General features: G+C 37.4%; 1 protein-coding gene across 1 annotated transcript in view; it reads right to left on the minus strand.

Annotated features, from left to right (window-relative positions):
* Positions 1–2,722: 2,722 nt before the first annotated feature.
* Positions 2,723–13,205, minus strand: part of LOC107702708 (adhesion G protein-coupled receptor L3-like) — a gene marked incomplete at its 3' end in the record, with an annotated part of 13,148 nt that continues 2,665 nt past the window's right edge. The window contains exons 5-6 of the mRNA XM_016505107.1: positions 6,188–6,316; positions 2,723–3,414 (exon numbers count right to left, since the gene is read on the minus strand). Of these exons, the coding sequence (XP_016360593.1) occupies positions 2,723–3,414; positions 6,188–6,316 (821 nt within the window). The remainder of the gene's footprint in view (positions 3,415–6,187; positions 6,317–13,205) is intronic.

Consider the following 13,205-nt stretch of genomic DNA (forward strand, 5'->3'; position numbering starts at 1 on the left):
GTGTCCAACATACTATTTTATGCAGTGGTTGTGCTTCTTCTTCTCAACTAACCCATCAAACATGAAGACTCCAGCATAGAAGTGCCACAAGCACCAATCGAATGTCCCTGAAAGACGTTTTAATGTTTCATTGTACCTCAAGCATTTCAAGGATTAATCTATAACTCAATAAAAGTAATTTCAAAAGATGTTCCTCATTGTTCCGTATAGAGCTGGAGAAGAATTCTGTCTCCATGGCAACGTGTCATCCTGGTTCCCAGCATCTTTTAATTTCCTTAAAGAGCATTGGATTTCAAAACATGTTTTCGCTTTTTGCTTATCCGACAGAACTGATTGAAATTTAAAAACTGTCATCATGAAGGAGAATAAATCTTATTTAGCAGCCAGGCAGACTGACAGGCATTAGAAATTTACTGGCGTACACATCTACAAACTTTAATGGCAGGATGTTTGTCATACATTGTGACATTACGAACTTAGCTCTTTGTCATTGTTGTTTTACTTACCATCTCTTTCCTCATTTTTAAGAGTGTATATGTTAAAAATTCAATATTTTTTTCATTTATTTCTATTTGTATTTTTTTGTGCATCCCCAATAATACTGCTGTTATGCAGTCACACCAAGCATTTAAGTGAGTTTTTACATCAAATGTGTTTGGTTATGACTGAAATAAAGAGTGACAAGAGACCACAGAAGTCATTAATTTGACTATTTTTTTTACATGACACAACACTTCTGGGAACATTTGACTAACCAGCTGCCCTGATATTTTAGTTCAGCATTTATAGAAATTTAGTATGCTTGTACAACTCCATTGAATTAATTGCTTTTGCTTGTAATATTCTCAGTTGCACTTTAATAAATGTAAATGCAAATGCAAATCGTGATCTGAAAGTAGCTTCATTAGAGCTCATTACCAAATTAAGTAATATTGGAGAATTTAATTCTGAAGCAATCAATCTTCAATTTTATTCTAAATTAAATGTTAATTTGATTGTTGATTTTCTCTATAAAGTGAAAAAGGTCATTACCAGCACACAGAGTATCCCATTATACAAAACCCACCTGAAAGTTGATCAAAACCACAATCAAATCTTTATTTTATTACTCTTTATTACCATATATGTAACAGTTTAATAAGGTTTCTCGTCAAAAGAGCCCCTAATTAACAAAATGAGTCGTGTTGCAGAAAACGCACACAGCCAGCAACTCTCGGCTTCACTCTGTCAGTCATTTATTTGTTGGCAAACAAGTTTCACTGTTACAACAAATATTAGTGAGAGTTCATTCAACCACAGGATAAAAAAAGGGATAAAAGAATAAATAAAATCATATTTGTAATGATAAAAAATCTAATATGTGCCACATTAATTTTACCCCCAGACATTTTTGCAGAATAGTTTGTACTTCTTCCCTCAGTGAAATAAATAACCATTCATTCTCCACCAGAAAAATACAAAAAAAGCAAAAAGAAGGTATGCTGGATCTCTGCAGCTAAATCACACAAGTGTCACTCTCTCTGAATGAAAACGACCTCCGTTGATCATATACCACGATACTTCTCATATCTCTACTCCAAAATGGCAACATATTTTCAATGTTGAGCTTCCTTTCTTCATTCATCTACAAGCTGGTGTCTATAAATCAAAGAGAATGAGGAAAAATAAGTATTATTTTTTGTCTATCCTCTCATTTTTGTTCTACTTGCCATTATTCATCCTGAAATGAAGACGTGAATGTAAAATATATAATTTAAAAAAGAGCAAGGGATCAAAACCTGTCGTTGAGGACGAGACCATCGGGAGAGAAAGGAAATTATCTGAAATCACCATGGTTACAGAAGCGGAGGGCATAGGAACAGAATAAGCATTATCCTGTGTAACACTAGTGTCTGTACATTTACATAGAAATATTGTAGAATTCTCCGGTATTAGTTCTTCCCCCGCTTCTCGATATTTGTTATTAATACAGCAAAGAACAGAAAGCGTGTGATGAAGATGCCCTTCTTCGTATTGTTCTCCGTCGCAGCAAAACGTGCTGCTTTTCACCACGTGAGAAGAAGAAAATATTTAAAAAGCAAATATGGATACAGAAGATATTAAAATAGTTTTCGAGTCACAGACTTGATTGGTATTGACTAGACGCGCTGAGCTACTAACAATGTTTTTTGCCAGTTATTTGTATTCCTTCGGGGTCGCAGAGAGTAAAAAAACCTTGAAATCTCACACTGCCCCGCAAGGTTACACAGCAAATCAATTTTCGGGTCCGTTTTCCCTTGAAGTAGAAGTGCACTACCAATAGAATCCAAAGGATGTCAGGTTTCATTCCTCAACAAGCAAGAATACCCATAATCCTCTCCTGAATACAAAATCGCCTCCCAAGGTTTGTTGCTGCAGTTAATTTCTCTGCGGACACGGAAAAAGCAAAAGTGAACGACTGCGGACGACTGAACGGTACGGAAACGTAGAAGAGCCAGCGGAGGTCGAGATGTCATGGGTTACGGGTGTGAATGCGACGGGGTTTGGCGCCCTCTATAGGCTGGTTACCATGTGTGCGGTTTCCTGCGGCGTTTCTTCGGGCGAAAGCTCATCTTTGGGAGGAACGATAAAGCCGTCGCTGCTGCCGCGGCCCAGTTGGTAGTAGCTATGCAGCTGGTGCAGATGGTTGCGCGAGCCCAAGTTGGGCATGCTCTTATAGTAAACGTCGTCCGGCTCGCCGCTTCTGGGGCATGCTCTTATAATACACGTCGTCTGGCTCGCCACTTCTGGGGAGCATGTGCGTGCCACCGCCGTGGGGCAGCGAATGCGTGTCGGAGCGTTCAGGGTCGGGCAGCGTTGGCATGCTGGTGTAGAGCGAGTCTCTCTGCGGCGATAGAGTCTCTTCCGTTTGCTCATCTGTCAGCAGAGGGAAGAAACTCTCGCTGTTTTCTTGCGGAAGGCTCCGTCGCGATGAAGAAGCTGAGCTGAAGGTGGAGGGAAGAGGCTGGACGTGGCGTGGCGGCGGAAGCAAGGGTGCATTGGACTCCTCCCTGATCAGCTCCAGCCCTAGACTGTCCTCGTGTGGGAAAGATGCAGAGTCGTCCAAACCCAACGCAAGATTGACAGGCAGCATGGGCGAGTCCTTCACCCCGCCTCCGTTGCTGACTTCGTTAACCAGCTTGTTCATGAGGTTGCATCCGTGCTCGGCCGTGCGATCGTGGTTGTTCAGGTAGGTGGGCAGGTAGTTGGAGGTGAGCTCTTTCAGGATCCGTTTCTCCAGCGTGGTCTCTTTGTGTACGTTGTACGTGCGGTCGATGATTTGCACGCAGTCGCTCATGTAATCGGCGCTGGCCAAGCTGTAGCTGTTGCCATGGTTACCATTCAGTGGTAGAGTATCCATGGCACTTGTATCCCGAGCATTGTTCAGGATTCCCTCTGCGAGACGAAGAGTCAGAGAGAAGAGTAATTAAAATCACTTGCGCCTGGCGCATCTGTAAGTCCGACATGCAAAACGGCTCGCTGAAACAAACCGAAAAACCTTGAAACCATTCGTCCCTGAGGTGGACGCTCATTGGGCTTCCAAACCAGTGCTATTTTGGGTATTGATCGGATTCGTCAGGGATTCAAGGCTGATGTGAGGTTTAAAACTCATTCCAGAATTCACTGAAACGTGCCAGCTAAGCCTGTGATAATTGACTTACCTGTCAAACTCATCTTTTGGCTATGAATTTGCAACCTCGATTGTCCTCATCTCACATATCAAATAACAAACAAATCACTCTGCAAAGCCGGCAAACACAACAGAAACACAATGCACGAACACAAACACAAACACACAACAATACACAACAGCTAACGCACGAAAAGCTTTCGTCAAACCAAATCATGCTGGCCTTTATATAACACTCATGTATCATTAGGTACAGAGAGAGCAGCTTCTCCGCCTATAGGTTTCTCTACGTTAATTAAATTTTGCATATTATCAGCGTCTTGAAGTTAAATTCTTCATGAAAAGAAGTGTGCAAGCGTGGGCTATTAACACACTCCCACACCCGTATAACAAAACGTGGGAGCACTTTCTTGTTTACCAATTTTTAGCTGCATCATTTGAGCATAAACAAATAAACAGCATTTGTTTTACTTATCAGTGGCTTAGACAAATATGCAAATTTTAATTGGGGGGAAAAAGACCACCGAATTGTCCACTCAGCTTCTATTTTAACAAAAGCATCACTTTGCGTTGAATAAGAGATGAGAAAATTAGGTTTTAATTTTAATGAGGTTGAGAGTGCTCTCTGATTAGAATATTGACTAAAACATCTCTTAGCAGAATGGCGTTTACTATAGTTTTAAGGAAAGAGTAATAACGGTAAGAGAAATTACATTTGGTAAGCAATGTTTAGTTTGACTCCCATACTTGTCTCTCTGTAGGGCTCTTAAAGGACAGCATGGAAAAAGGAAAGAGAAAAAGGTACAGGTAAGCATTCACAGTGAACGCTCAAATAGAACATGCACACAGATTAATGAAGCGCAGGTAAACGGTTACGCTCAACCTCCTCGTTTCACCTCTCAGATACAGACACACACCACCGTGTCCCCTTGCAAATCCCAGGATGCACATGTAAATGCCATAAAATTGTGCCCCCTGAATGTCTGGAGGGCGCAGAAATGGCTTCTGTCTCCATTAGTGACGCGCTCCGCTCTGAATGCGGTTCCATGGTTAGACTTGTATTCGGTAAGAGAGTTATTGATCGGGCTAAAGAGGAACATTAAAAGTGGCCTGGGATCTATTCGTAATTTCGGGGCTTTTATTGATATTAGATTTCAAGGTCACTACAGTGTTGTCACTGTAGATGAAGAGGTTGTTATCCAGCGCTCAGCCCTCCCCACTGACGTTGTCCAGAAACGCATCTGTCTCTCTGTCTCTAGAGCCTTCTGAATTCTTTCAGATCTATGCGTTAGTGGAGGTGGCAGTAACAGGTGGTGACGGGGAGAAAGCAGATCACCAGTGCAACAGACAGACAGGGCGAGACGGAGTGAGACAGCTGCATGCAGAGATGCGTTACTGCTAATAGGAGAAGCCAGGCCTCCTGCGGGCATCTCAGCGTGAGAGCGCGGCAGATTCATGTTCTAAAAGAATGCGATAGGCGTATGAAGTATTGCTTTGAAAAAAACAGACCTTTTTTTCCATGCAGCTCTGAAAAAGCGTGCTCTGTTGAGGCACATCAGTGCTGTGACACGCCACAAAAAACTTCTAGCATCTGTCCAAACCCTTCTGCATGAGACACATGAGAGTGACATGTCTTCATAAGAGTGGACATATAACGAGTGCATGTATAGTGCATGTAAGTGTCATTATACCATGCTCGTCCTGAAATGCCAGGCAATAATGGATGTATTAAAGCCTGCAGTCACATTGCTGTTATGCCATGCTCATCCTAAAATGCCATGGCTCCTGCAAGCATTGCAGCATGAGTGCATGGTAGTCTGTCCTGACACTCTAGATGTGTGATGTCTGAGTATTTGCATGCCAGGAACGCATTCAGCTGCATGAATGTTGCAACATGCCACAAAAAACTGTGTAGCATCGCTGTTGCATTAGACTGGCACATCTTCAGAAGAGTAGACTATTTTGTCTTATGATTCGGCACTGATGCATTTATAAAGTTTGCAGTTGCGTTTCTGGCTAGATGAAAATGTCCTTATCCCATGTTTGTACCAGGTCTCTTGAGGTCATTGCAGCAGATTTTTGGTCTGCAGATGTACGGTAATGAAGTCTTACTGAGTGTTTCACATGCAAGAGGCACATTAATTGTTTTGAGTTGCATCAAGTCCAGTGTGACTGTCCAAACCCATCTGCACCAGACACATTAGTGTGGCGTGACTTCAAAGGAGCAGGTGATTTGATTTTATTCTGCAATTAGGCACTAATGCCATATGAGTCGCATTTCTGTCATGCCGCTAAATGTAGCCATCAGTTATTATAATTATTTCAGCTCTATGAACTCATTTTTCATTGGGAATTACGTGTTTGTTTGGACCAGACTGTACCAGACAAAAGACAAAGATGACCGCAAACATGTTCAGCATGAAGCCACATAGCAGAGCCCTTTTCCTCAACTCACACACACACACAAACACATACACACACACACACACACACACACACACACAGTGCACTGGAAGGCAAAGCAAGAATGCAGCACACCTTGAGTGTTGTACATGCTGAGGGTAGGGTTGTTATAGACGGCTGATTCGCCCAGTAAGGTGTTATAGGGGTTGTTAGAGGCGTGAGCGCGCAGCAGAGAGTTTGGGATGAGGTGATTGGCCATGGCACCTGATACAGCCGCACAGATGGAGAGAAGAACACACAGAGAAGATCAAACAAATGCAGCAACAATGTTAGCATCGTTATCATACAGACGTCTCATCAGCAGCCACAGAAAAAAAAGCAAGAGCAATAACCAATGTTAGCATTCTTATCTCATCAGAGACTCTGACGGTCTATGCGAGTGAGTGTTGCAGTGCATTTTGGAAGAACATTATCTCTTTTACAAAGACCAACAATTTTCATGACTCATTTTGCACCTAGGGCATATAATTTTTTCCCCCAATCAAATGCTTTCTAGAATGTATGGAAGCCCATTTCCACTAAATAAGAAAGAAAAATATAATGCTGTATTAAATCATAATTACGACATAAATCACAATGATGAGATACTAAGTCATGATGAGATAAAAGTCTAGTATTATTGTAATAAAAAGTAATAAATCTCATACTTTTGACTTCTTAATTTAGACTTTATCTCATAAGTATTACTTTTCATAATTTTGACCATTTTCCACTTTTGATTTTTATGTAATAACTGATTTTTATCTCACAATTTCTATTTTCTGTCATAATCTCACAAAGGTTTTTATCACATAATGACTTATCTCATAAATTTGAATTCTCATAGTTTAGACTATCTCATTATGACCGTAATTATGACAGTATCTCATAATTTGAACTTTGTCAATTTTGATTTTTACATAATAACTGACATTTTATCGCACAATGTTTATGTTCTGTCATATTCTTATAACTCTTTTTTTACTGCATAATTATAACTTATCTCATAATTTCAACCTTTTGTCATAATATTAAGTTTATCTCTTAATTATGTATTATCTCATAATTTAGTCTTTATGTAATAACTGTTTTTATCTCACAGTTTATATGTTCTGTCAGTCTCGTAATCAGATAATTACGATTATCTCATAATTATGTATTTTTATGTCTTTTAAAAAAAATATGTTTTGACAGAAAAAGGCTTCCATACAAATGAGAATGTTCCTCCCCCTAATCACCTACTGTACATCTGACTAGCGATAGCATGCAAATCATGTTTTAAATCGGTGATGTAAACAAAACATCTATTTACCAACCATTACTTCTACAACCACTCTATGTGTCCATTTGTAGACTTTGTGTATTATGTTTGTATATTTATTGTTTTATATAGTGTATATACTGTGTCTAAACGTGTATACTGTTATTTGTTAAAAGTGTCAGTTGTATTCTGCACTGTCTGGAGCACGCTCCCAAGCTTTTCACTCACCACGGCAAACGTGCTGTTGGTGATGTGACAATAAAAGTGATTTGATTTTTGATTTGAAAAGGCTAGTGGTTATTTAAAAAGGGACAAACCCTTTGTGTTCTGCTTAAACGTCCCTTAATAACACAGGAAAGAAAACTCTGCTCATCAAACCATTCCACAGAGTGTCTGATATTCGCAGCAGTGGTGATAAATAGGGATGAATTTACAGACAGAACTTCTCTGAAAGGTTGTTAACATGCGAGCATGCTTTAGCATTCTGACAGTTCTATCTCTCCAAGAAGTTGTCTTGAAAATTCATCCCCTTTAAAGCACCGCTTTTGTAACAGATTCTCCTCCATGTTCTTCACTTTCAAGACAATTACTGCTGGATTGAAATTGCCTGCTGTGAGCAGTGTTTCTATTATTATGCAGAATCTCTCGACAGGCCCACACAGAATCTGTGCTCACCCGTTTCCACAAAATTGGATTTTCACAAAGTTTTACACCTTGCGTTTGTTTATTAAATATTTTAGCTAATTTAATTATGCTTTTAGTTATCAATAAGAATATAATGCTTTCAGTTCAGCTCTCGTTTTTGACTTTGCAATAACAGGACTTGTTATAGCCTATTTTTGTTATATATCTGCCCATTTAACACAAATAAACAAGTCTGGATGTGATCCTAACCTAAAGGACTAGTCATTAAGATGACCTACCAATTAGTCAATTAAATAAAAAAAATGTCATTGTATAATCACTTTCTTTTTGATTCTCCAATGAAGACCGTGTCCAATATGAGCTAATTTATTCAACAGAATTTTGATCGTGATTATCTGCGTAGGCATGTTTATTATGCTGTCGGCTAATTACACACCTCTGAAAATCATATGCTGAACACTGAGATAAGCACCTTCAGAGATACGACACAGAAAGAAAGACAGACAGGGAGGTTCACTGGAGTTGAGGTTCAAAAGCAGCTTTTTCTGCAGAGGAAATTATTACACAAATTGACCTTTGACCTGCACAGTGTTTGCGAAGAAGGTCCTGACCTCTGAAAAAATCTCTTCAAAAGTGAGCTAAACCTCCATGGCAACAACATCCCTTTGAGGAGGTAAAAATGCTTCATAAACAAATTATGGCTGTCAGAATTAACACATTAACACGATTACAAATGTGTAATGGGTAATTATAAAAATGTGTCCAGTTAACACATTTTATAAGCTAAATACTATAATTTAGCAGAAGACATCTCAAGATGACTAAGAATAAAATCATAAAGTATTAGGGTAGCAGTAGTAGTACTATGTACTTACTACTATATCATACAAACATATTACTAAGTACTTTCTGTATATACACACAGTTATATATTATATATAAATAACTACATGCACACACACTTAGTAATTAATTTTATACAATATAACTTTTCTCAGTACTTTCTGCTACAGTCATAGGTAATACATAAAAAAAAAAATGGACAAGTCAAAAATATGAGATACTGTCACAATTATGAGATAGTCTAAATTACGACAAATGTTAATAATTATGAGATGCTAAGTTATAATTATGAGATAGTCTTAATTATGACAAAAGTTTAAAATTATGAGATGCTAAGTTATAATTATGAGATAGTCTAAATTATGACAAACGTTAAAAATTGTGAGATGCTAAGTTATAATTATGAGATAGTGTAAATTATGACAAAAGTTAATAATTATGAGATGCTAAGTTATACAATAATTATGAGATAGTCTAAATTATGACAAAAGTAAAAAAAATTATGAGATGCTAAGTTATAATAATGAGATTATAACAAATGTCAAGATTGAAAGCTTAAAAAGTCAAAATTATGATATACTATGCAAGTCTAAATTATGACAAAGGCTGAAATAATGTGACATATAATTAATAAATAAAAAGTCTACCTCACAATGACCCATGCATACTGACTGATTGACAGACAGTTAATAATTGACAGTTAATAATTAAAATAATTAAATAATAAATTGTAGTTATTATGTATATATTTACACTAACTGGAAGTCCTAAAATAAGTTTTAAAATGTTTTCTTTGACTAGAGAATGTTTTCTGTAGTTATTGTAATTCTTTGATGGTTTTGTGTCTCAGAGTGTAATCTGTCCTGTGACAGGCAGGTGACTCCGTAAACGTGTGTGTGTGTGTGTGTGTGTGTGTGTGTGTGTGTGTCTTGATGAGTCTTGTGATTTCTCTGTATGTCTCTCACACCCTCTTCCTCTGAGTTGGGCTTTGTGTCTCTGGTTAATATGTCTGTCCGCTCTGAGCAGCATGAGTGATGGAGCGTCACACACACACACACACACACACACACACGTCTGAGTTAAGTGCTGAGAGCCTAATTATTGTCATTGTGACACTTCCTCTCTCTAGAGAGGGTCAATCCTTCATCATAACAGAACATTATTGTCTCACTGATCAGAACACAGACAGAGAGAGAAAGACTGAGAGAAATCAGCTTCACAGAGGCGTCTGATATTCAGAGCAGATCTTCATTCCCCTGCACACCGGTCTCTCTCTGTCTGTCTCGACTGGAAAAATGGCTCATATATCTAGTATTTTCTTTTGTACATTTTTTAGAAGCTTTTGACATTATCTGAATGGTTTCATGGCACTTTCCTCAAATAAAGGTGGTATTTTTAAACATCAGATATCTTTATTGGAATCAGGGCATTGCCGCCTCTTAACCGTCTCAACTCCATCCCTCAATAAATGTATAGATTTATTAGATTAGACGTCCTATTTCACATCAAATTACATAAACAAGAGTGATTGTATATACACAGAAAGCATATTAAATGCAAGTAAAGTGTTTACCTTAATGTTTCCACTTTTGTGAAAACAAAAAAAAAAACTCAAAAGATTGGTGAAATAATATTCTATAGTCATTCAGCTTAACATATATTTATGTAAAACCTATTTAAGGCTTGTTATTATATATGCCTGACCTGCCCCATCTCACAGCAATTCGTACATATTTTACAAGGTGGCTAATTCGTACGACCTCACTTGTACAAATTCATACGATTTTTGCCAAATCGTACATATTTTACGAGTTGCACGATTCGTATTAATTTGTACGAATGACCTACACCTAACCCCGCCCCTAAACATACCCGTCACTGGGGTTTAGACAAATCGTACAAAATTGTACGAGTGAGGTCGTATGAATTAGCCACCTCATAAAATACATACGAATTGGTCGTGAGATAGCGTTGGCCTGACATGACTTTTTTTTGGTAGGCTATATGAACTATTGTTACACTGAATGACATTTTAGTCGGTATCTTCTGTAAATCATGCTAAAAACATATGATAGTCATTATTTTTTGCTCAGAAAAAAATAAAAATACAGGACACATTCTAATGTGCAGGGGAAAAACTAAATTTAAAGCTGCATTAAACTTATTTTATTGTTCTATTTTCTTTGACCCATATATAATTTTAATGACCAAAACGGAATATTCAAGAAGTAACAACATTTGCAACATTTGGTGCTTATTAAAGTTATTAAATATTAAAGTTCACTTTAAAAAATAATAATAATTTGAAGTAAACTAAATGAAAATGAAGCTCATTTTCATTTAGCTCAACTTGGTGTACTAATATAAAAAATAAAACTCAAATGAAAATGAATGAAAACTGTATTGAAATATTTAAAACAAAGTAACTAATACAAATTACAAAAACACAATGTAATTATTCAAATGAAAATGAAAATGGAAAATACAAAAATAAAAACCAATTCAATATATATATATACTACAATACAATCTTAATTATACTAATAACAGAGAGGAAAAAACACACACACACACAAAAAAAATCAATTTTCTTAAATGTTTCCTTGAATGCATTTGGCAAGCTCAAGTAAAATGTAAAAAACTGACATTTGTGCCAGTGTTTTGTTTGTTATTTGTGGAAAGTGCCTTATTTTCTTGCACTGAAGCGGCGTGAGTCTGCGGTGACCTGCTCTCAGCGTCTCGACTGGATGCTGTGAATTAGCCTGAGATGTTTCTCAGCATCAGCTGTTTTTCTGTCCTGCTTTCACTGAGGGCATGAACGGCGACTGACACGTCTGCAGCTCACTGCTGTCATTCCACTCGACTGGAAACGTTTCGTAGTAAGATACGGCATATTCCACGCTAATTAAATCCTCATCCACCTGTTTACCTCTCATTTAACACAACATACACAGAGTTTGAGCGAACATGAATGTAATCTAAATGTAAATGAAATTAGCTTCATTACATTCAGCTGACAATTATTAAAACGGTCTTAACTTTAACTTTCAGGACTCATTTATATTTTCTCCTTATCGCAACACACTGTCATTTACTTCTAGTCTTTAAAGTTTAATTACCACTTTTTTATTTGTATTTTACTGGCCACAAAAATAGACTTATTTGCATGTTCTGTTTTTTCTGAACTTTTCTCGCGCAATTAAAGCAGCATTTCTGACGCACGGCAGGAGAAACTCACAGACTGAATTTACTTGTAAATGTTTAATGTATTGAATGTCAGGATTGGAAAGATCTTCATTAAAGAAACATAAGCGCACTTTTAAGTTTTATCTGTAGATATGAAATCTTTCTGAACTCTTTTTTTCCCTGTTTTCTGCACTGATTTCAAACATGCAATTATATGGGACGACAAACTCTGCAGGTGCTGGATAAATTCAGCTTGTTTTTAGTAGGATCTGACTTTATTTCAGATTTTAGGACATGATTTTCAGTTCTGGAATGAATATAAATATGCTAAAACATGTCAAACCAAGCTGAGAGCACTAAGCTTTGCTGGTAATCAAATTAGCCAAAAGTATATAAATAAGAGGAAGTCTGTGAATTTTTGCAGAATTGCCTGTGTGTAAAATGTAATGTGTTTTAATATCCCTTGTGAAAACCAAGTACACTTTAGCATACTATTAAAATACTTATTACTTAGTATACTTTAAAGAATATACTTAAGTGTGACTGAATGTTTTTGGACACTGAATTGCATGTTATTTGCGACTGCTGCTGCTTCTCACCACAAGCTGAGGGTCTATTGTTGCAAAGTGCAGCATTCCAGCTTCGTGAATATTCATGTCGAATTCTCAATGACATACCATTCATACCAGTGAAATATGATTTTCAAACCAATGCTGATGAAAACAAAACGATCGCGCCGAGTGACATTTGCAAAGCGCGTGCAGAAGATGCGCCTCTACGCGTCCTCCCAATAAAGTGCCGAGATTCACACAAACATAATCCGTTAACATCAACGTTTAGTTAATGGTTGGGGAAAAATCTGATCTTTGACATTATATTAGATCCATGCATTACAGTAGGTCTTAATACAGATCTGTCTCAATGTTAATCAGACATTAAAAGAAAAGACGGAATTACTCGCTGCTCTCGATTAAACTACTATTTCTAATAACAGATATAAAATAAAAATAGTTATATTGTAATTAATAATATAGTAGGCTAATTATTATTAAGAATAGAATTGGAGGAAAATATGCATGTGAGTGAGTGTATATGGTGTGTGTGTGTGTGTGTGTGAGTGAGTGTATATGGTGTGTGTGTGTGTGTGTGTGTGTGTGTGTGTGTGTGGGGGGGGGTGAG

Source organism: Sinocyclocheilus anshuiensis, unplaced genomic scaffold, assembly GCF_001515605.1.
Source record: "Sinocyclocheilus anshuiensis isolate Anshui unplaced genomic scaffold, SAMN03320099.WGS_v1.1 scaffold1810, whole genome shotgun sequence".
Classification (NCBI taxonomy): Eukaryota; Metazoa; Chordata; class Actinopteri; order Cypriniformes; family Cyprinidae; genus Sinocyclocheilus; species Sinocyclocheilus anshuiensis.